Source organism: Salmo salar, chromosome 27 (genome assembly GCF_965601325.2).
Source record: "Salmo salar chromosome 27, fSalSal1, whole genome shotgun sequence".
Taxonomy (NCBI): Eukaryota; Metazoa; Chordata; class Actinopteri; order Salmoniformes; family Salmonidae; genus Salmo; species Salmo salar.
Window position 1 is genome coordinate 12,868,997 of NC_138317.1, and position 24,314 is coordinate 12,893,310.

At 42.9% G+C, this 24,314-nt stretch overlaps 3 protein-coding genes across 10 annotated transcripts in view; 2 read left to right on the forward strand and 1 right to left on the reverse strand.

Annotated features, from left to right (window-relative positions):
• LOC106588358 (MTSS I-BAR domain containing 1) overlaps positions 1-15,362 on the forward strand; it is a 48,325-nt gene extending 32,963 nt beyond the window's left edge. The window contains exons 6-15 of one of the 7 annotated variants that reach the window (XM_082970034.1): positions 427-501; positions 1,032-1,043; positions 6,320-6,477; positions 7,440-7,547; positions 7,778-7,875; positions 8,386-8,596; positions 9,800-9,919; positions 10,867-11,022; positions 12,221-12,377; positions 12,654-15,362. In XM_082970034.1, coding sequence (XP_082826160.1) covers positions 427-501; positions 1,032-1,043; positions 6,320-6,477; positions 7,440-7,547; positions 7,778-7,875; positions 8,386-8,596; positions 9,800-9,919; positions 10,867-11,022; positions 12,221-12,377; positions 12,654-13,288 — 1,730 coding nt within the window. In that variant the 3' untranslated portion in view covers positions 13,289-15,362. Of the gene's footprint in view, positions 1-426; positions 502-1,031; positions 1,044-6,319; positions 6,478-7,439; positions 7,548-7,777; positions 7,876-8,385; positions 8,597-9,799; positions 9,920-10,277; positions 10,521-10,866; positions 11,023-12,220; positions 12,378-12,653 lie in introns of all 7 variants that reach the window. The other 6 variants (XM_082970031.1, XM_082970035.1, XM_082970037.1 and 3 more) reach the window with 6 other exon arrangements.
• Positions 15,363-15,527: 165 nt separating this feature from the next.
• Positions 15,528-19,574, reverse strand: ndufb9 (NADH:ubiquinone oxidoreductase subunit B9). Its single transcript, XM_014177264.3, has 4 exons — positions 19,290-19,574; positions 18,764-18,956; positions 16,552-16,665; positions 15,528-15,971 (listed from the first exon to the last, which is right to left on the reverse strand). Exons 1-4 carry the CDS (start codon positions 19,376-19,378, stop codon positions 15,840-15,842), a joined length of 528 nt encoding a protein of 175 aa, XP_014032739.1. The 5' UTR covers positions 19,379-19,574; the 3' UTR covers positions 15,528-15,839.
• Positions 19,575-19,597: 23 nt separating this feature from the next.
• Positions 19,598-23,432, forward strand: tatdn1 (TatD DNase domain containing 1). Of its 2 annotated transcripts, none has more exons than XM_014177259.3 (12): positions 19,598-19,740; positions 20,198-20,263; positions 20,466-20,515; positions 20,792-20,855; positions 20,981-21,124; positions 21,285-21,327; positions 21,459-21,544; positions 21,636-21,676; positions 21,806-21,882; positions 21,985-22,055; positions 22,163-22,289; positions 22,529-23,432. In XM_014177259.3, the coding sequence occupies exons 1-12, from the start codon at positions 19,638-19,640 to the stop codon at positions 22,629-22,631; spliced, it is 975 nt and encodes a 324-aa protein (XP_014032734.2). In that variant the 5' UTR covers positions 19,598-19,637; the 3' UTR covers positions 22,632-23,432. The 2 variants fall into 2 exon arrangements, with proteins under 2 accessions (XP_014032734.2, XP_014032735.1); XM_014177260.3 differs by having other exon boundaries at positions 19,682-19,893.
• The last annotated feature ends 882 nt before the right edge of the window (positions 23,433-24,314 follow it).

The window sequence follows — 24,314 nt, forward strand, 5'->3', positions numbered from 1 at the left end:
AGCGGGTAAACCCTCAGAGGCTCTCCAGAGCGAGCTATCAAATCACAAAGATGCTTGTCTTTTATCACCACAAAATAGCTTCCTTTGTGTTTAAAGGCATTACTTTGCATAGTTAACAGTACAATAGTGCTTTTATGCGCTTCAGCTAACCACCTCGAACCCAATCCCCCTCTCCGCTCAATAATACCCAACCTAGGAGTTCAGTTCTCCCCCTTAGAGAAACAGAGTGCTCCCTCGTTGCAAGGTTTGATTCCAGCCACCGCTTGTCATAACGAAGTTACAGTACGATGGAAAGCGCGTCCCTCAGAACAAAGATCAATCAGATATTATTCCTTTTTAAGAGTCGCCCACGTTTTGGGTGTGCTGCCGCACTTCAAAGCACTGACAATGGCAACGTGCGACACTGTGTTTCCCTTCCTTCCGCAGAGTACAAGAAAGCCCGTCAGGAGATCAAAAAGAAATCCTCCGACACTCTCAAGCTGCAGAAGAAGGCAAAGAAAGGTAGGGTGACTCTGAGGATGCCTGGTGTTGGGTGTGGACTGCTTACGACTGGAACTAGAACTTACAACTTTGAAGCTAAATCCGATTTTGGGGGTGGCGAAAGGAAACTAAAGTGTTGATACTGAATTCTACCAAGACACATCTCATACTGTCCCAGGTGACTTGCCATAGGGTCAGAATAGTAATGGGAAGAGAGGCAGCTGAGCCACATAATTTTGGGACGTTATGTGTCTGGATTTAGGAGGGACTATGTTGTGCAAATAACAGGATAGGACAGAACAGTACTCGAGTCACGTAATCCTTGCTGCATCTTGGCAAATCCTTTGGGATTTTATCACAGACCTTATATCTTTACGATTTTGGGCCAAAGTCTAATATACTGGGCAAGATGATAAGGATCTGTGACAATTCTGCAACCTGTAGCCATTCAAGAACAGGTCCCCTTCTCCTGGGTCTAAACTGACTGAGATTTCTCCTCTCTGCTCCAACAACTGCCATGTTGCATCCGATCACGCCCCTGTTCTTTCCAGCTGACGTGTTCGGTAAGTCGCTGCCCCCTCTAGCTCCCTTTGTGTCACGGTTCTCTGTTGACCTCCGTTGACCTTTCCCACCTGTGTGTGGTCTCGTCCCTGTCCCCCCCCCCACCCCATGTATCCTGTCACATTGTCTACTGGTCTGTTTCATATTGTGCGGTCACATTCCTCACTCAAGGGTTAAAAAAATCTCCTGAATGCCCAAAATAGTTCATCTCCCTGCTTCTCTTACTCTTCCGGTCTCCCCTGAGGTCCCCTCCCCCACCCACTACCCTCACTGTGTCATGAGTTTGGTCTGCTTCCAAATATATCTCACTGACTCCCTTGGGCTTTTGGCTGTGGCTTAATTTCGTATCATCAGGGGAGATCGGGACTGCGGCAAAGTCAGTAAATAATTGTGGAGTTCATTATTTGTCTGGCACCAATATACAGGTAAATGCCAAAATAAAGGAAACACCAACATAAAGTGTCTTAATAGGGCATTGGCCCACCACAAGCTGCCCGAACAGCTTCAATGTGACTTGGCATAGATTCTACAAATGTCTGGAACGCTATTGGAGGGATGCGACACCATTCTTCCACAATAAATTCCATCATTCGTTTTTTTGTAGATGGTGGTGGAAAAACTCTCAGGCGCTGCTCCAGAATCTCCCATAAGTGTTCGTTCACACACACACACACACACACACACACACACACACACACACACACACACACACACACACACACACACACACACAAAATGCTCCTTTTGAGACCCCTCCTTCAAAGTCACTGAGATCTCTTCTTCTAGCCATGACCCTAAGCATGATGGGATGTTAATTGCTTAATTAACTCAGGAACCACACCTGTGTGGAAGCACCTGCTTTCAATATACGTTGTATCCCTCATTTACGCAAGTGTTTGCTTTATTTTGGCAGTTACATGTAGATCTCCTCTGAAACCCAGCCACAGCCAACAATCAGGGCCTCTTCTTTGACAGCTATGATATTATATAGATTTGTGAGAAGCTTGTCAAGAAAATTGCTTGTTGTTTAGAGTTATGTTTTGACTTGACTCCTGCACTGTCTCACCCTGACCGTATCCTGCCTGTTATGAAACCAAGTACAGCTTAGTTTGTATCTTGTATTGTGATATACGTGTTTACATCATTTGTAGAGTTTCGGCGTATATCATTCTTGTTTGTAGAGGTTTAAAATGTTGTAATATTCAATGTGAGAGAATGATTCAACATTATGAATGATACCCCTTTGCATACATTCACCAAACACAAAGAATTTGCAAGTACAACGAAAAACTAGACATTTGCTTTTTGAACCAGTCTGTTTGTCTGTTTTAGTAGCATAAAAGGCCTATTATGATTATAAACAAGGCCATATTATCCTGACCATCAAAAGAGTTTGATTTCCAGCTTCAACCTCACCTGTGAGACAAAACAAACAGGACCGATAACTGACCCCTGAGGAACCTCAGATGTGGTCAGAGCTCTCTGGTTCAATAGTCTCCCTAGCCTGTTATATAGCACAGGGAAACTCCCCCAGTGCATTTCTATGAGTGAAATAGAGAGCAGCAACATGCCGAATGTGATCCTTCAGCACACAGTAAATAATGTGGGAAACCAAACGTTGCATTCTGTGTCCTGTGAAGGAATTCCTCTGCAGTGCTTTCCCTGGAAAATAAGAAGGGCCTCCATCTATCTAGCCTTAACCACATAACTAGTACTGGCTCTTCTAAGAAATGTAAAACTATAATTGCATGTTTACGTCCTTAAAGCCTCAGAGGAGATTATTGAACCTTTCTCTACAAGTTCAGACTAGAGTTTTATCATTTTAGCACACAATGTCTTGATACTTAATCTACTTAGATTGTGTTCTTAATGCCCTTTCGGTGAAAGAGCTGTTTGAAAAGGCCGACCTAAGATTTCAGCCTGTTTTGTGGGATGGAGTTTTGGCCTGCCTGGTGTCATCACCAGGTGGTCAATTAGTTAATAGACCAATAATAAAGAGTTCCTAACAGGGTTGGAAATGAACACCTGCTACCTGCCAAATGCGGGTAGATTTTTTCATTGGCGAGTAAGAATGTCTATTTCACCAGCCATGTTGGCGTGTGGTCACACAAAGGATTTGGGATATATTTTTTTTGAAGGCCACATGTAGAAGTTGGTCGAATTGACAAAAAAAGGCTACTAAAGTGTGACTTTGTCCTCGTGTTTCTTGGCCAGTTGCATTGTTTTGTTCACAGGCTAGGTTAGTTGCTGCAACTGTCTGATGCTAGGAAGGCGTCACAGTCTGAGATTTTTTCATCACGGACATGCAAGTGCCCAAGTTATCACTGTAAAGGCTTGTCCCTTAAAGGGGCAGCTGGACATTTGTCTCACCTAATGATTGTGCTTGATTGAGCATGGATCAGTCCTAAAAACATTTATTCATGAACTTTTAGTAATTTCTTATAATTAAAACACTCATATGTAAATTGTTCTCCTAGATTTATTTGTGTACTCCTTGTAAAAAACTGTCTGTGTAGCCGTAGACTGTAGAGTCCTGAATAATAATAATAATAATAATAATGAATAAGCCATATCACTCAGCCTTTTGTGGCAGGGTTGGCACTCTGTTGATTCTTGATGTTCGGTTTTAGAGATGTTTATCTGTTTTTACCATTGTATCTATACTGAACAAAAATATAGGTGTTGGTCCCATGTTTGATGACCTGAAATTAAAGATCCCATAAATGTTCCATATGCACAAAAGCTTATTTCTCTCAAATGTTACACACAAATTTGTTTATATCCCTGTTAGTGAGCATTTCTCATTTGCCAAGATAATCCATCAACCTGACAGGTGTGGCATATCAAGAGGCTGATTAAACAGCATGATCATTACACAGGTGCACCTTGTGCTGGGGACAATAAAAGGCCACACTAAAATGTGAAGTCTTGTCACACAACACAATGCCACAGAAGTCTCGAGTTTTGAGGGAGCGTGCAATAGTCATGCTGACTGCAGGAATTGAATGTTCATTTCTTTACCATAAGCAGCCTCCAACGTCATTTTAGAGAATTTGGTAGGATGTCCAATTGGCCTCACAACCACAGACCACTTGTGATTACACCAGCCCAGCACCTCCACATTGGGCTTCTTCCCCTGCGGGATCATCTGAACCAGCCACCTGGACAGCTAATGAAACTGTGGGTTTGCACAACCGAATAATTTCTGCACAAATGGTCAGAAACCGTCTCAGGGAAGCTCATCTATGTGCTCATCGTCCTCACCAGGGCCTTGACCTGACTGCAGTTCGGCGTCATAACCAACTGGCACGCTGAAGAAGTGTGCTCTTCATGGATGAATCCCAGTTTCAACTGAACCGGGCCGATGGCAGACGTGTGGGTTTTGACTTCGTGTGGGCGAAAGGTTTGCTGATGTCAACGTTGTGAACAGGGCTCCCCATGGTGGCAGTGGGGTTATGGTATGGGCAGGCATAAGCTACAGACTATGAACACATTTTATCGTTGGGAATTTGAATGCACAGAGATACCGTGTCGAGATCCTGAGGCCCATTGTCGTGCCATTCATCCACCAACATCAGCTCATGTTTCAGCATGATAATGCACGGCCCCATGATGCAGGAATCTGTACACAATTCCTGGAAACTGAAAATGTCCCAGTTCTTCCATGGCCTGCATACTCACCAGACATGTCACCCATTGCGCATGTTTGGGATCAAATCAAAATCAAATCAAATGTATTTATATAGCCCTTCTTACATCAGCTGATATCTCAAAGTGCTGTACAGAAACCCAGCCTAAAACCACAAACAGCAAGCAATGGAGGTGTAGAAGCACAGATTGACGTTGTACGACAGCGTATTCCAGTTCCCGACAATATTCAGCAACTTCGCACAGCCATTGAAGAGGAGTGAGACAACATTCCACAGGCCATAATCAGCAGCCTGATCAACTCTATGTGAAGATGTGTCGCGCTGCATGAGGCAAATAGTGGTCACACCAGATACTGACTGGTTTTCTGATCCACGCCCCTATCTTTTTTTTTCAAGGTATCTGTGACCAACAGATACATATCTGTATTCCCAGTCATGCGAAATCCATAGATTAGGGCATAAATAATTTTTTCATTGACTGATTTCCTTATATGAACTGTAACTCTGTAAAATCTTTGAAATTGTTGCATGTTGCGTTTTATATTTTTGTTCAGTGTAAATTATTTATTTGAACATATTGGTTTGAAGACGCAGGTCACACAAATTAAATTAAGCAATATACCCCATTACTTCTTACTAATCATGCTCATCCGTTTATATGTATATTTTTTGGTATAATTATGCCAATTACAAAAAAATCTGAATGGCTGGTAAAAAAAAAAATCTTTACCTGCCACGGTAGCTGGTGAACAAAAAATTGATTTCCCACCCTGGTTCCAAACCTCTGTACCACTAAGAGCTAGTTTTCAGTCCCAGACAGTCCTAGCAAAATTCTTGCTTGAGAAATTGATCTTTGCTAAGAAGCTATTTTTGTTAGTTTTTGACCATTTTAATTGAAAACAATCACAGTAAGTTACTTAATTGTTACCCACAAATAATTAGATATTGAGATAAAAATGTCTGCATTGGACGTTTAAATAAAAAAGTGACACTTTTTATATTAAAACACGGCTAGATTTCTGAATGTCAGTAAAACCAAAGACACTGATTTGATACGATTAAGTGGTCAAATTTGAGAGGGTAAAATGTCCAAATCAGAACAATGCTCCATTTTGTGAAGAGCGATTACATAAATGCACTCCCATCTCCTAAGGCGATGGTTCTTCAGTGTGTTCCCGAATCCTAAGTTTGTCTAATATTGTGAGGGTGTGACCCCGATGTAAACACCAACTGGTTCCACAACATGATTTGATTGGTGCTTGAGATAGCACTGTGAGGTTATCACTAATAGATATAAATTGTCTACGATTACACTGACCATTAGTGATCAAAAGATGAAGCATGAAGTAGTGCAAGGGATTGATGGTTATATCTATATAACCATATATCTAATGATGATGATGACTGGACACCACAACAATTCATTTAAAACATAACTTTAAGAGGCATTGGTGTCTTTTCGTGTTGTTTTCACCTCCGAATTCCTTGTACGTCACACGGCCACAGTCCCTTTGTCTGGTTTGAGACCGAACATAGATGATGTTGCTGTGTACTCAGAAAAACCTTGTCTTCCTAAACCCTAAGTTAGGATACAACTAACAAAGATGCTTGTTGTGTGTGTGCTGCAGGCCGGGGGGACATCCAGCCCCAGCTGGACAATGCCATGCAGGACATCAGTGATAAGTACCTGCTGCTGGAGGAGACAGAGAAGCAGGCGGTCAGGAAGGCCCTGGTGGAGGAGAGGAGCCGCTTCTGCACCTTAGTCTCCATGCTGAGGCCCGTCGTGGTGAGTCCCCACCCAGCCGTCTGTGTAGTCAAACACGCATCATTTGTTAGGGGGTTCTGGGCTGATGAAAACATGTAGAAATGAAGTAGGACCCCACATACACAATTGCTCCAACACATTAGAACCAATCATGTTGTTCCAACAAATGAGTTCCAACCAACAGCGTCGTTTTGTTATGAACGTTAATATACAGTGCACTTTGTGAGTCCAAACAACCATCTCATCCTTTTAAAGTGAACTATTTGGCGATTTTTGATGAAGGTGTATGTCACTCAAATGTCACATTTGTTAGTAAATGTTTATTCTGGAAGTATACACAATCTGCGGTAGTCCACGCTGGTCAGTTTACTTTAGTTTTTGCTTCTCCTATGCACCTGTGAACGTGATTAATGTAATCTATTCTAAGTTTTTCTATTGCCATTGAATCTTGCTCTGCAAAGAGATTTGGAAAATCCCAGTAGAGTGGGATGACCTGCTTCAATTCACAGTCTAAAAGTAGAAGTATTGAGTTAATGGAGAACCAGATCTAATTTGAAATGTATACCACATTCATAAGCTAGCACCATCCCTTACACCAGGGCTCTCCAACCCTGTTCCTGGAGAGCTAGCATCCTGTAGGTTTTCAATCCAACCCTGTTCCTGGAGAGCTAGCATCCTGTAGGTTTTCAATCCAACCCTGTTCCTGGAGAGCTAGCATCCTGTAGGTTTTCAATCCAACCCTGTTCCTGGAGAGCTAGCATCCTGTAGGTTTTCAATCCAACCCTGTTCCTGGAGAGCTAGCATCCTGTAGGTTTTCACTCCAACCCTAATCTAGCACACCTGAATCTAATAATTAGCTGGTTGATAAGCTGAACCAGGTTAGTTACAACTGGGGTTGGTGCGAAACCATACAGGAAGGTAGCTCTCCAGGAACAGGGTTGGACATCCCTGCCTTACACCATCCCGACATTCTTGTTCATCAGGAAGAGGAGATGTCCATGTTGGGGGAGATCACTCACCTGCAGACCCTCACCGACGACCTGAAGGCTCTGACCATGGACCCCCACAAGTTGCCCCCCGCCAGCGAGCAGGTCAGTGATTTTGGTCCACACTCTCAGGACAGAGCTTAAATAGTCCTCTTTTTTTTGCATGTTACACTCATGTCCTGGATAACGGTTAGTGTCTCTGTGTTACTGACTCACATGGTTGGAGGTACAATGGTAAAGAAATCAATTTCCCTCTAGAAAATAGGGCTGCCAAGAGCTTTTTCTACAAGATTCTTTGTTCATAAATTCCCTTGTTCTGATGTTCTTCCTCCCAGGTCATTTTGGACCTGAAGGGATCTGAGAGCAGCTGGTCCTACCAGACCCCTCCTTCCTCCCCCAGCACCACAGCATCCAGGAAGTCCAGCATGTGCAGGTTGGTGAGCATGTCCAATAATCACCACTACTACACCCAAACCTCTCAGCTGGTTGAGAACATAGCATGGACTGGGAGTGACGCATCAGCCTAGCATTCAGTCCTCCTACTCCATCTTGTGGATCGGAGGTGGTAATGTAGCTTTGACATTTTTGCCATCATTTGGATGTTTACAAATGTGAGGCCGCCGTGGCCTCTCCGAAATGAATGAGTTCACTGTCTCAATAATTTCTGTGTTGTGTGAGGCATTAGGGCCAAAGAAACCATCATATTTGTGCTCCAGGCGAGCTTGTTAGCAACCTCTGCTTGTGGCTGGCGCTGTAACTTGTTAAAACTGTAGCTGTTTGCAATTACCTAGTAACAGTCTTTTAAAAACCTTAACACGTAAATATTGTTTTGAATCAATATGTATTTATCTATTTACATAGTTTAACCAAGCATTTCAGTTGCGAACCAGTTACCAATATCTGTAGTAACCAGAAGACTGTGTTCTCTCATTGTCTCTCGCAGTAGTCTGAACAGCGTCAACAGCAGCGACTCTCGCTCCAGCGGCTCTCACTGCCACTCCCCCACCTCCCACTACCGCTACCGGAGCTCCGCCCTCCCTCAGCAAGGCCCCGCCCGCCTTTCTAGTGTCTCTTCCCACGACTCCGGCTTCATCTCCCAGGATGCCTACCAGTCCAAGTCGCCCTCGCCCATGCCCCCTGACACCCACCCACAGGTACTACGGAGAGACGAGAACAGGAACGTGCCCTGTTACGACTGCTTTATCAACACCCCTCAAACAGACATGTTAGAGAAGCCCTAAACCGCTAAGAAGCAGTAACATACTCTATGAGCTAAAACATATACACACACACACAGTAACGGTGGCATTGTATTCCAGCCGACACTTCCCTCTCCCCACCTGGACTCTGTTGCTGGTGAGAGAGAATCCTCCCAGGTTGCTAGGTAACGGGGCTCATTAGAGACAGCAGAGGCGGCGTCACTGTGAGAGACGGCGCAGATCGATCCTCGATGAGTCACCCTCCCATTCAAACCCCCGTTACATTAGACCAGTTAGGGCCACAGGGGGGACACAGGGGTGCCACATGGGTGAGCAGCAGCCCAACAGCCAGGCCCCCTGCTCATAGACCCAAACCACACCTGGGTCTGATTGATTGCTCACCCACGCATACACACACACACACATACACACACACACACACACAACGTGTGTGTTTAGTCACTGCACGTAGATCATGTAAAGGACTTCCGTACTGTATACCTGTATGACAACTACAGTGTTGCTTAGATACAAGATAAGGCTTGTGTGGTCTCAGTGGTGGCTGGAAGTATATGTCTGCTTTGTGGCTGCTCAACTCAAACAATGCCCTCGTAGCTCTAATTACCACTGAAATGGCTGTGCTATGCTGTGCTTAGTGGCTGAACAGCTCCGCTGTTTTCTGAGGTGTGTGTATAAGCGCTCAAGCTGCCCCCACCCCCCCCCCCACCTTAGACTCAGCACCTGCTGTATGACTCTACTATTATTAATACTGTTCATTACAATCTCTGCATACTGCATACTGCTAGCTGTTTAGTGTGTGACAAGTCGTGCTGATTTGCATAACTTTCAGGCTTCGCCGTAGTGCTTATAGTTTTTGTAGGATATGTTTCATGTTTTCCTTCTTATCGATGTTGCGAACCCAGAATGTTTTTCTTCTGTTCTTTTTCTCTGTACTTCTGTCTGTGCGTCTTGTCTTTTTTACGTGTCTCTTTGTGGCTGCTCTGTTTTGAACTGCTTCTGTGTGTGTGTGTGTGTGTGTGTGTGTGTGTGTGTGTGTGTGTGTGTGTGTGTGTGTGTGTGTGTGTGCCTGTGAATCTTTTCATGTATATTTGTGTGTGTGCGTGCGCCTTTCTGTCCTGCTGCACGGCTTTGCTGCAGACCTCTGGCTCTTCATCCTCGGCCGTCTCTGAGACTTGCCAGCCTGTCAGTGAGGGCAGCTCCTCCTCTTCCTCACCTGCCTCCTCTAAGGAGACCTGCTCCAGCACTAGGGTGGAACAGGTGAACACACGTTTAGACATGTACAAAACACGAGCAGTGTTATTAGGTGCACTTTTGCTGGTTGATCAAACCTCCCTCATTCCTGTCACATAGACAACAGCGTCATGTTCAGTGGGCCTCAAATACAGGAGCATTCTTATTGGACAAGTAGTAGCCTACCTTCTCCGTTTCTCTTTTGTTTCAAAATGTACCTGCTGAACATGACACAGGTGTCTGCTACCAGGATTTTGATGTTATTAGATTCCATCTGATTTCAGTCGTGTGCATTATTTTGACCTTCCTTTTTCATCACCAGCAGCTGCCATTTTGACTTATGATTTCTCATTGTTGTGTCACTTTGTCCTCCACTCACATTCAGCTGTCAAACGGGTATGATCATCATCATCATCAGGGGCCCTCCGCAGCCCCCTATCTGTCTGGCGAGGTCTACCCCGACCTCCCTCCATCCTCCCCCTCCACCCCCCTCGCCTCGCCCTCCTACTCTCCCACCTCCCCCGAGTGGGCATGGTCGAGACCAGATTCCGCCCTCCTGGTGGACAGCCCCCCCTATTGCGCCCTGGGACCGGGCATGATCCCCTCCTCCAAGGTCCTCACCTGGAAGGTGCGTCCGTTCTGTCATCGACCGCCGCCTCCTCTTCCTCCTTCCTTATTCTCCTCCTTCTCTTCCAGTCTCCTCTGTGGATGATCAGACACGTCTCACAATCACGTCTCACAATCACGTCTCACAGTCACTTCTCACAGTCACAGGGAGATTGCAAACACTCTCCGGTTACATTATGCAAGTCTTTATATGTGAAGTCATGCAGCATAAATGTCATTCATAAAGGCATGAATGCTATAAAAACCCAATCAGTTTGTCCTTTTTCTTCCGTTTCTTGTGTAATGAACACAACAGAGCTATTTTTGGTGGGCGTTGCTCAAGAGCTTTGTCTCTCTGTGTTTTGTAGGACTGGGCCAAGCCAGGGCCCTACGACCAGCCCATGGTGAACACCTTGAGGAGGACCAAGGAGAAGAGGGAGACTCCAGATCCCAGCAGCCCCCAGGCCACCACACCAGGGGATAAGCCCCAGAGAGCCAAGGGCACCAATGCAGTTATACAACGGGTGGGTCTAATCCTGAATGCTGATTGGTTAAAACCGCATTCCAGCCGGTATCTATTCCACAAGTTACCACCAGCTAAATCTATGAAGTTAAAATGCCTATTTACTCTGTTCCATCAGCTCAGCCAATCAATTTAAACATTTGATCTCCACTATAAAAAGCATCTAGAAATGATCTCACATTTCTTTTAGACTAATATTTAGTTTTCAACAGCGGAAATTTATATAAACCTTGCAGTCTGTCTCTCTCCGACATAAAAAAAAATATATATATAATTATATTCAAAGTCGATCTCCAGCTGTCCCATAGTAATGAACGTGTCGGGTCGGGACGAGACAGACAGACAGGCAGCGTTTCTCAGCAGGCGAAATCATGAATCAGCTACACCCATAATTACAGAAACACATGTGGATGCTGATACTGATATCCTTAATGTAGAGGTGTAAGGTATATAAATGTGTTTTATGACCATGTGAATGTCATGTGTGTATTTTTATTGTACGACAGACCTGTCAAATGTTTACTGTATACTATAAGGAAAACTAAATCAAGCACAGCTCAAGTTTTTAAAAGTATTTGTCATAGTATTTAACAGCCACACAACAGACCTGGGTTAAATGCAGTTGTCTCTATGGTGTGAAACATGTTTTTTAATATGTATTTTGCTGTATGCTTGAGATAATGTGGACTTCGGTCATTTTTTCTTGTTGTTGACTTAAGTCCATATTAAAGGGCAACTCTCCCACTTTTCCATCTCATTTTCATTATCTCCATCACAATACCATTGTCAACATACTGTATGTGAAAACGGCGCATTTCTACATTTTGTAGAATAAAATATACCCGACGACATCACCAAAATGTTAAAACATTTTATTAACGGTGATTTTCAAACACTATGAGATTCACGGTAACGTGGGGAGCAAGAAAATATCCTCCCTCGTTAAAAACTTGTAATCCTACTCTGTGATGTCACAGATGAGCATTTTTTTTTAGGACCTTTCTTCTTATCTTCTTAACCACATATCATAGACTGTGCTGTTTTCAGATGTGTAGACACTGGTATGGTGCTGGAGATAATGAGTTGAGGTTGAAAAGTGGCAGGAATTGTCCGTAAAGTCAACTTATCCCAAATCTGAATCGGGCCCATATTGCATAGGTATGTATAAGCTATACGTCTTAATATGTGTGTGTCGGCAGGAGGAGGCAGAGGCCCATGAGGAGCTGGCCCTGGCTCTGGCCCGCGGGTTGCAGCTGGATATCCAGCGCTCCAGCAGGGACTCCCTGCAGTGCTCCAGTGGGTACAGCACCCAGAACACCACGCCCTGCTGCTCTGAGGACACCATCCCCTCACAAGGTACCGTAGTGTGCATGTGTGTCTCCCGCTGCATGTTAGGGGTAATCGCCGTCAGTCCTTAATATGTACAGTAGAAGGTCAATGTGTGGATATTTTGATAGGGATCCACTCACTTTGAATTATAGTGAACAATAGTAGGTGTTAGTCGTGTTTTGACTAAAGGATCTGAACCTCTGTCTAATGGCATTTTCTGATTAACAGCCATACGGATGAAAAATATGTTCTGTATGTGTAGGTGACAATGATCCTCATCCACATATTATCTCTTCCCGCCAGTGTCCGACTACGACTACTTCTCCGTGGGTTGTGACCAGGAGACAGACCAGCCCGACTTCGACAAGTCCTCCACCATCCCCCGCAACTGTGACATCAGCCAGTCCTACCGCCGCATGTTCCATGCCAAGCGGCCGGCCTCCACAGCGGGCATCCCCACCACAGCCCCCTCCCCCGCCAGCATTGTAACCCCCGGGGTGGCCACCATCCGCCGCACGCCCTCCTCCAAGCCCAACCTGCGCCGGCCCTCCGGAGGCCTGGGTCTGGGCCCCATCCCTGTCAAGCCCCCCATGATCCCCGTTAAGACGCCCACTGTGCCCGAGCACCCCGGGGTGTTCTTCAGAGGAGAGAGTGAGGGAGGGGGACCACTGAGCCCCCAGAGCCCACTCTCTTCAGCGGCTGACAACGGGTTGGTGTCTCCCAAGGCAACTTGGGACACTCAGGCCCCCTCCGATCCTCCCACTTCCCCACCTCAGTCTGGTAGTAGGCTGTCGGAGTGGGACCGCGAGGCCCTGCCGGAGGTTCAGGAGGAGGAGCCTGGGTGCGGCGAGGGGGAAGACGTGCTCTTGGCCATACGGCGAGGGGTCAAGCTGAAGAAGACGGCATCCAACGACCGGTCGGCGCCGCGAATAGTGTGAGAGGCTTAGCTTAGTGTGTGAGGTCCACTGCCCCTCGATGTAGCAGATTGAATCACATACAGTATCTGTGTCTTCACCCATAGGTTTAAGAAAAGGGTGGGAGTCTAGATGCGTGAAAATACACGGGAAAGTTGGGGAGGAGGGAGACGGAGCGACAACTGCTTTGACTATTTTCAAATGACGGAAAATATCAAATCTTTTATTTGTATGTACATATTTATATTTTGATGCGTTTGTATGTTTCATGTTCGATGCTCCTCTTCGTACTTTCTCCTTTTACCCGTCCATTGTCATAAAAGGTGCCAAAAGCTGAATTAACTTCAATGACTTTATTTTACTGAATATGATTCATCTTTTCTGCGAAAACACATAGCAACAACAAACAAACAAAAAGATTGGAGGGAGAAAGATATAGAAGGTAAGACTGTGTGGAGAAGAGGGGTACATAGGGAAATAACCACAATGGAAAGCAACATTTTACTTTCCTGTAATAGCAAGTGTTTCATCTGTTTTCTTTTGCCATTGAAAAATAAATCAAATTGCATGTTCTACCCCCAATTAATTGCACCCTAATAAACTAGACCGCCAAAAGATTCAGAGCGAGAATAAATACAACCCACTGTCAATAGGAAGCTTCTTGGTCAGAAAATAAGGACGCAAAGACTTGCCACACTAACAATCGAATGAGTGGTTGTCACATCATTTGTCATTAGTAATATGTTGCAAGGTTTCTACCTTGAATGCAACTCTGGTGTCAGTGGAAGCACTCAGTGATTGGTGGCTTTAGAATAGGAGCCTTATTTACTTTCCTGTTGAGACTGATCATTTATTTCAATACAAGTGATGCTGTGCTAAATGGTATACGGAGGATTCATACGCAAATATAACTGGAAAATGTAACAAGTGCTCGTCCTGCTGTGAAAATACTAGTAGACTCTGTGAAAGCTAGTGGTGATCACTGGTAACTAGAAGTCATTCGAAACGCGAAAACAAACTAATAGTATTAGAATATGTAAAAAATATATATTAAAAAGTGAAAGGTAACATAGTGGAGTTTGTTAGCTTGTGTTCAGCACCGTGAACTGAAGACAGAATTCACTATTGCGACTACCTAAAGTATTTAACAAGATGACATGGCCTAATATGTGTACATATTCTAAACATGGTCATTTCTTCCACTATAATTTGTCATGAACGCCATACCTTAGTTTGTGGTGTTGTAGACCAGCTTCACTGTCAAACACACAACCTGTTAAATGAGATCCGAGTAATGCATGGTTTTTTTTTGTTATTTTTATACTGAACCTATTTATCCCAATACATTTCCCCCATTTGAGAGCAGTTTGACTTTCTGCATAGTGCCTGCCTGCAGCCTGATTATTTTTCCATTCAAGACAGGTAAGGCAGGGAAACTAAAGTGTGGCCGATGCAACGACATGCATATGACGCTGAAGATCCTGTATGGCTCACAACTCAATTATTCTATACAAATGGTCTGATATTGTCCATGTAAAACTTAGCTGTAATATACTGTAGTATTTTTCGAAAGTACAGCCGTTGGTGTAGAGATACATTGCTAAATCTTATGTATGCTAAATGGTTAGAAGTAATCGAAGTTAGTTTTTGGTCATGGTCAGACTCACACCTTGCAAATACGAGGTTTTGTCCCAATAGTCTGCAATGGTTTCCTTCTCTCATTTCCTTTTCTTCATGGCCAGATTCAAGAGGACTTTAGCCTACTTATATGTGACAGGTAAAAGTAATATGATGTAAACAATGTTAATCTAATGTGTTAATCTCAAAGTTCACGGACATGAGGGAAAAGAGGCGAGGAAATGAAGGAGCATTGGGACGCAGATTGTGGTCTAGATTGACACACACTAGTACTTTAGCCTTGTGAGTCTGTTGCTGATGACCTAGAGACATGTTTGGACAGAGTTGACCTCTTTCTGTACCACTGACGTTGTCTAAGATAATTATTGTTCAGTTCCGGGAATTCTGTCTCCTATTTTCTATGTAACAGTTGTTTCAGCTAAAAATAAAGATGTAGCAGAATGTGCGTCTGAAAAAGGTTCTCGAAGTGTTTCTTTGATTTTCTGCTTTCTACATTTCATATCAAAAGTCTCATCTTTGTTGTAGTATGATTTCCTGACTATAAGCGGAGATCATAAAATTGGTATCACTTGCTCAAGATACTCAACACTACAATGCCAATACTGCATATCAAGAGACACAATCATTTCCCAAGAATTATACTCAGATTTATTTAAACAGATGTACTTCTTTTCCTGTACAAGGACATCTACAGTACATTTGAAAGTCACCCGCTTTTACTACTAAATAATTGCTGTCAATTCAGACAGGGTGGAATATCTTCTGACAAAGCATACGGCAACCTCTTCCAAAACGACTCCATTATATAATTATCTTTACAGATGGATAGTAATTCACCAGGAGGTGAATCTGCATGCTGTTGTGTGGTAGTAGGTACCATGGTGAGCTGCCATGTGCCACTATGGAGTTATCACCAGGTAGTGTCATCCGGGGGCTCTTAGACGGGGCGCTCCCTGGGGCGGGTGACGTACTGCCACCACAGAGGGGGAAGGTCGCCGTCCTTGCGGGCCGGGGGGAGGGCCTCGGTCTTGGGCCCAATGGCAGGGGTCTCTTCCTGCAGCTGCTGAACCTGAAACGAGAGATGACACCACCTTAAGACTCAGAACAGTTCAAATTTCAACAATTTATAAGGCGGTCTGAAGTGAGTATAATCAATTGATTCATTGGGTTATTTAATTCATATGAACGTTTGTTAATCTGTCATATTTCTAATCCAACAGGAGGGAAGTAATTAAAAAACGTAAAAGAAAATATGCCAGGACCCTGATTATGACTTGAAAGAACATTGCATAAATAAAATGTTCCCAGACTTCCAACTCAGACCCTTTTTGGAGGATTTAGGTTGGGGAGTGTACTTGTCGGCAAATATAAAACAAAAGTGCCTTTCGTAAACTAACACTTGCCCTTGGCTTTCCCCCCCTACTAGCAGTGACTTATGATAGCTAGGTGGGACGACCACATATCACAGTAAGTACATTTTTCTTCTAAAGTGGATAAGAGCTTGTGCTAAACAACTAAATGTAAAAACAGACCCACTGGTGAACATCAAACCATGCATTCTTTAACTTTGATGCTTTGTTTAGCACAAAAAAGTACGAGAATGGACAGAATTCTTCTCTTCGTGGAAAAGGGACTGTAGCCTAACTTGCCTCTCCTGCCCAGCTCTGTTCTCGCAGCTTCTTCCACTGCTCCCTCTTGGCAAAGTAGTCAGGATACATGGCCTTCTCTGACGGATGCCAGTGATCTAAACACCATTCGGGGACCTGTAAAAACAGAATACAAGAAATCAGAAAACTGCTTCTCCAATAGAATTCCCAGATCAAGCTTGGAGATGTCATGGCGACTTTGGCTAGCTTAACTCATGCACAGAAAAACGTCATCGGTTCTAACGGTCATCTCGTGCCGAACTGCGCATGTACAGGCCGTCAAATGCAGTCCTTCGATATGAAGTAATTTTTTGAAAATGAAAATGTGTCAGTTATAACCTGTTCAGCAGCAGCTACTTAAGATATTGGCTCAAATCTAGGTTGTGCTTTTTTATATTGAGAAAATGAACTAAGAATTCCGTGTAAACTTGCAAGTTAACACGACCCCTAAGTTTATCTAAACAAGTGGCTGAATTAATAAGGTCACAAGGCATCAGTGTTCACATCGGCAGTGTTTGAGAAGTCAATGCCCTTTGTATGAGTTATCTGTACAGCGCCACTGCATGGTTTCCTTGCGTTTTTGTCCTGTCCGTTCTCGGCCTGTCTACTCCTGCCACCTATCTTAGCAGAGCAGGCAGGACCGTTGCACTAACCCTTGCCCTAGCGATTCCAGACTCCGCATGGGCACAGCGTGTACACATTCTGCTTCAGAGCCTGTACTGTTCTTTAGACAAAACTTTGTTCATTTGCACAATGTCTCTCGTTCACATTCGCTTGTAAATGTCCAAACTCACCAAAAATGACATTCAGTAGCTCCTACCTACAGTACCAGTCAAAAGATTGGACACACCTTCTCATTCCATGGTTTTTCTTTATTTTTACTATTTCCTACATTGTAGTGAAGACATCAAAACTATGAAATAACACAGCCAAAAAGTGTTAAAATCGAAATATAAAATATGAGATTCTTCAAAGTAGCCACCGTGACAGCTTTGCACACTATTGGCATTCTCTCAACCAGCTTCATGAGGTAGTCACCTGGAATGCATTTCAATTAACAGGTGTGCCTTGTTAAGTTAATTTATGGAATTTTCTTTCCTTCTTAATGCGTTTGAGCCAATCAGTTGTGTTGTGACAAGGTACACAGAAAATAGCCCTATTTGGTAAAAGACCAAGTCCATATTCTGGCAAGAACAGTCCATCATTACTTTAAGACATGAAGGTCTGTCAATCCGGAACATTTCAAGAACTTTGAAAGTTTCTTCAAGAGCAGTCGCAAAAACCTCTCTTCTTGGCCCAAGAGACTTGCTTGGGCCAAGAAACACAAGCAATGGACATTAGACCAGTGGAAATCGGTCCTTTGGTCTGATGAGTCCAAATGTGAGATTTTTGGTTCCAACTGCCGTGTCTTTGTGAGACGCAGAGTAGGTGAACGGATGATCTCCGCATGTGTGGTTCCCACCGTGAAGCACGGAGGAGGAAGTGTGATGGTGCTTTGCTGGTGACACTGTCGGTGATTTATTTAGAATTCAAGGCACACTTAACCAGCATGGCTAACATAGCATTCTGCAGCGATACACCATCCCATCTGGTTTGTGCTTAGTGGGACTATCATTTGTTTTTCAACAGGACAATGACCCGACACACCTCCAGGCTGTGTAACGGCTATTTGACCAAGAAGGAGAGAGATGTGTGGTGCATCAGATGACAAGTTGACAGATGCCAAGTGTGCAAATCTGTCATCAAGGCAAAGGGTGGCTACTTTGAAGAATCTCATTTTGATTTGTTTAACACTTTTACAGTTACTACATGATTCCATATCTGTTATTTCATAGTTTTGATGTCTTCACTATTATTCTACAATGTAGAAAATAGTACAAATCAAGAAAAACCCTTGAATGAGTAGCTGTGTCCAAACTTTTGACTGGTATTGTATATATGTATAACTAAATTAGCTGGATTGTCTGTCTTTGTAATTTGTTTATTTTCATTTGCGCTAGTTATCATTTTCAGCTAGCAGCCTCCATGGAAATGTGCTATTACTTGTGCTAATTGTGTTTGCATTGTTGTAATAGACACCCAATCAATGGGTTTATATGGATCTTTTTGGTGCCCCCTTGTGTACTTAACTAGTAAATCCCAGGATAAAAGATGGACCCTAATCCGTAACACACAATGCACATCCAGATGTTGGACAATCTTCTAATTTAGTTACCTTGTACATTTCATATCTTTCATAGGAAGTTCCTCCTGGAGAGTCAGGGAATAGGTAAGGCTGGGGGTGTTGGTTAGACCAGAATTCCTCCTCTCCTGCCTTCAGCATCATAGTGGCTTTGACCATGTCCTTCTCATCCTTGGCCTCGTCGAAGCGTGCCCTCATCATGCACGCGTAGAAGCGGTATTTATCCCTGTAATCCAAATTAGTACTGTTAGGTGGTGCCGCGGTTGATGTCAACAACAGCAGGCTACACTGACTGTGCGTGTATGATCGACAACTAGCTAAACACATTAGCTATCATAGTACAGAGGCAAGCACTAACTTGAATCGAGCAGATAGCTAGCTAATTTATAGTTTATCCACCAGCTAGCTCTATAGCATGTCAGAGAGCGTATCGTTACATTAGCACCGCGCAGGGGTAAACAGAGGGTGACCTAGCCAGCTAGCTAGCTGGTTCCATGCAGTCGATAAGAACATTGCACATTATTCAATACGACTCCATAACGAGAACTACTTTGCTTACCTAAAAATACACCATGATTCAAGGTGCCTCAATGATTTTTTGTACAGCCTCAAGACTTTTTGGTGGTGAGTAAGGTACGCAGTTGCCATTTTTTCTGTCCCCTGTCACCTTCGGCGGCGATGAGGATTGTGGGACATTGGATGTCTGCGATTTGGCATTACAGTTTACATCTACGTGATGCGTAATTACATTTTTACTATTTTAGCAATATTGATAATAGCAAAGAATATCTGATAATGATCTAGAGTGGCTGTAATAATACACAATACATACTATTTCCTTTCGTTATCATTTTTCGTCACCTGAGACAAAGGTAAATGTAAAATATGCGCATCTATTTGGTTATATATGGTAATTGTGTATGAGGTTGTAGAATTATGGGAAATGCTCAAAATTGCATGTGGAGATTCTTTCAGTAGCCTGGCAAGGATGGCACACTTAAAATTTATAGGTAAGACGTTACCAGGGATCGGATTGAGCAGTGCTGCCAGATACAACAAGCAACTATACGTTGTCTAAATTAGGGAAATAGTTGTTGCTGAATGTACAGTACTACTGCTAGCTATTTTAGCTTACAGAACCCACCACAACTGCAGAACGACAGGTAGTCTAGCCAGTTTTCAAAACTATGCCCCTTGATGTAACAATACATTATTACATTACATTAGCTGTGCATGGAAGCTTGTACAGAATCAGAGATGGTCTATTGTTACTGTGCCACTTGACAATAGCCTAACTTTATATACGGTTAAAAATTGCTGATGAGCTGCCTATTTGTGGTAAAGCTGAACGTGATGTATTATGTAAGTACTAAGCTGCTTAGTACTTACTATAGACATGGATGCCTATAAAGCAGGGGATATATATGATTTCTGAGTTATGATTATGTATGCCATTCTCCTCCACAGATATCGGTATTAACCTAACAGACCCTATGTTTCGAGGAGTTTACAGAGGAAATCAAAAACACCAAGGTAGGTGTGAGTTGAACATGCATTTGGGCTACATAACACTGCCAAATGAAACATCTGATATGTGCAATATGTATCTACGTTACATTTACTAGGCTGATTGGGAATGTATTAAGCATTTCTAACATATCTGTACTTCATTGTTGCCAAGTTATATACTCATAAATTGGTAACAACTTTTTATAAAAAAATAAATAAATTGCAGGTGACTTTGATGAGATAATTGACCGTGCTGTCAAAGTTGGAGTCCAAAAGGTAAGATTTGTGTCAATGTTTAATTTCATGTCAATATCATAAATATAATATTGTGTGAATAGCCTATATCGGGGCTATCCAACCCTTTTCCTGGAGAGCTATTGTCCTGTTGGTTTTCACTCTAACCCTAATCTACGGCACCTGATCCTAATAATTAGCTGGTTGATACACTGAATTAGGTTAGTTACAACTGGGGTTGGAGTGAAAACCTACAGGAGGGTAGCTTTCCAGGAACCGGGTCGGAGAGCCCTGGGTCATGTTCCTTAATGCTTACAGTTCATGATCACGGGGGGGAATCTTGAAGACAGCAAGGAGGCCCTCAAATTAGCACACTCCAGAGGTAATGATGATGTATCAAAATGACTAGGATTAAAATTATTATTCACTCGTGTTTAAAACATTTTGGCAGCGCTTTCAGAGTTATAACAGTTTCATTATGGTCATACAATTTGTGTCTATGCATAGAGGAATTTTACAGTACGGTTGGATGTCATCCAACACGCTGCAGTGAGTTTGAACAGAGTGGACCAGATCAGTACTTCACATCACTGAGGGAGTTGGCAACATCAAACAAGGGCAAGGTGGTGGCCATTGGAGAATGTGGATTAGGTAGGTTGGCAGCCATGTATTGTCATCATATCCAACTCTTAACAGTCCCTGTAATACATGTATGTTTTAGCATTGTTTTGAGTTTCAACATACTGGTACATGTACAATAAATGGGTCAAGTTATTTAGCCCACTGTATGCCTCTGCTCTCAACACCACAGATTTTGACAGGTTGGAATTCTGTCCAAAAGAAACTCAAATGAAGTGAGTTACCTTTTTCTTTTAGAATAATGTTTATAGACTGCACCAATACAAATAATGTATTGCACTTAACAAAAGGAAAAATGTAAAAGTTAAGATTATAAGTGCATCAAACCACTTTTTCCCTGTGACAGGTATTTTGAGAAGCAGTTCGACTTGGCTGAGGAAACCAAACTGCCAATGTTCCTTCACTGCAGAAACTCGCATAAAGATTTCCTTGGTATGTTTGTTGTCTCACACATGTACAACATCTGCCTCTTGATGCCATGACAATGGCTAATGTTTTATATTGTCATTTGTTTTCTTGGCAGACATCATGAAGAGAAACAGAGACAGATGTGTCGGAGGTGTGGTAAGGAAATGTCTCAATCAGATGTTATTTTGTAGTTGAGAACCATTCATGTAATGAATACATTATTTTCCCTTGACCCCCTAGGAAAGTTATAAATCAGTGTCATTGAATGCTTTTCAAATCTACCAGGTCCATTCTTTTGATGGAACTAAAGAAGACGCTGCTGCCCTTACTGACCTGGATCTATATATTGGCATAAACGGCTGGTGAGATCATTTTGAGGTTGAGAAGTTATGCAGAAAAGTGACCTGTGTAAATATAGTTTATTTCATTCCAAATCTTTGATTTTTGTTCTCTCACCATTTCAGTTCTTTGAAAACAGGAGCAAATATTGAAGCGATGAAGTCCATTCCCAGTGAAAGACTGATGATTGAGACAGGTTTGTGACTCTGCTGAGAAAAAGTGCTTATATTAATCTGTGTCTCAGCTTGCTTCAGAACATTGGGAGAATGCTAGTTTGAGTGAATGCTCTCCTCTCATTTCTAGATGCTCCATGGTGTGGGGTGAAGAACACTCATGCGGGGGCCAAGCACATCAAAACTACATTTCCCACCAAGAAGAAATGGGAGGCAGGACACTGCTTGAAGGACAGGAACGAGCCTTGCCATATCATGTATGTCAGTTGGTTCCTAGGTTGAAAGGGATTGTACAAAATCTGGGGGTCTTGATAGCATATAGAATGTTACAGTGATGACCCAACGTGGACTTGTTCATTCATTCATGATAATCTGAGCATTACCAGCTGAATTAACAGCTGAATTGATTAGCCCTGTGAGCTCATTGTGTTGTTGTTCAGGATGATATCTGTGACTTTTTGTAATGTCAATCCCTTTTTTTTAACCTTTATTCCAGACAAGTGCTTGAAGTCATGGCTGCTGCAAGGAATGAGGATCCTGTGGAGATGGCAAACATAATTTACAACACCACTATGAAAGTGTTCTTTCCTGGAAGCTGATTACTTTTCCTAAAATACATTTTCCCTGACCTAATTTGAAAATGCCTTTTGCCCTTAAGGAAGAGCATTTCATGCTACTCTTCTAGAGTGGTTTATGTTTACACCATCTGCCAACAGGCTCCAACTGCTCATGTTAGCACTTGCTGGTGTCAATCAGTGAAGTCCTCAGAAATGCCTTATCACCAACTTTGCATGGAGAATTTAGTTAGCATGGCCTTAAAATGCCTATTTACTCTGTTCCATCTGACTGTGCAATCCACTGTCTCATTAGCCCAGGGAGGGACGTTATAAACTTGATCTCCACTATAAAAATAATCTAGACATTATCTCACATTTCTTTTAGACTAACATTTTGTTTTCAACAGCGGAGATTTGTATAAACCTTGCTGTCTGTCTCTCTGACATTTGCAACATTGTTTCAATATTCAAATTTGATCAACTGTCCCATAGTAATGAACATTTCTGCTAAATGACTTAAATGTAAATGTAAACATTTCGGGACGAGAGGCAGGCAGCGTTTCTCAGCCAGTCGAAATTATGAATCAGCTGACATCATTTTTATGGATAATATGCACAAAGAAATGTCAATTAAAAAAAAGTACAACGAAGTGCAGCTAGTTTGCTAGTCTTTCCCTCTTCAGTCAGCTTCAGTTTGAAGTTATTGTGTTAGCTGTGTTGTTGGCTAGCTCCTCTGAACAACAGTCTTAACGAGCACATTTACTATGCCAGGCGAAACCGTGCCTCATTAGCTCAGTTATGGATGTATCCAAATAAATGTTGCCACAAAACAGTTTAAACAAATGCAGCTACTGTTGTTATTCTTTCTGCACTGTTTGACATGACCGTAAGTTAGCCGTAGTTGGCTGGCTAGCTAGCTAGCAAGCAAGGGATAAGAACATTGCCGCCTGTATGGCAATGGAACATTTAGAAAGAACAACTGGGTCGCGTCTCTGGCAACCGAACCAATAGAACGAACGACCAGCCGGCTTGGGTAGCAACCCTAGATTGGTATCGAGAGTATCTTGTGGAAATGTGAAATAGTACGAATTAATTAATCAAAATAACGTTTTTTAATAAAAATGTCAATCGTTATTTTAATGTGTTATATAAAAGAGGTAATGCCCTCAAAGCCGGCCCTAACAACACCTATGCTAATATATCCTCCAAAAACCGGATTCGAGGGCATTATCACTTAAGTATAGGTATTTTAACCTTTACTTAACTAGGCAAGTCAGTTAAGAACAAATTCTTATTTACAATGACGGCCTACTGGGGAACAGAACTGCCTTGTTCAGGAGCGGAACCACAGATTTTTACTTTGTCAGCTCAGGGATTCGAAAGGTTATTGGCCCAACGCTCTAACCACTAGGTTACTTGCCGCCCCTTGTGTTCCCCATGTACCTTTTGTATTGATGTATTATTGTAATAAAATATAAAGTATGCTATTTCCGAATAGTACGTGAACGCGGCAGAAAGCGCCATAAGGCCACAAATAGAAGAATGTACCAGATATTTCGCCAGATGTCTAAATGTGAAGCATCCGGTTGGCGTTTCCACTCACTACCAAATATGGTGATGAGAGGAAGAAGCCCTGTGGCAGGCAGAGGGGAAGATGGAGCGAGATGGATTTTGGCCGACATTCTGCAAATGTTCTCATCAATAAAATATTTGATCTACATACAG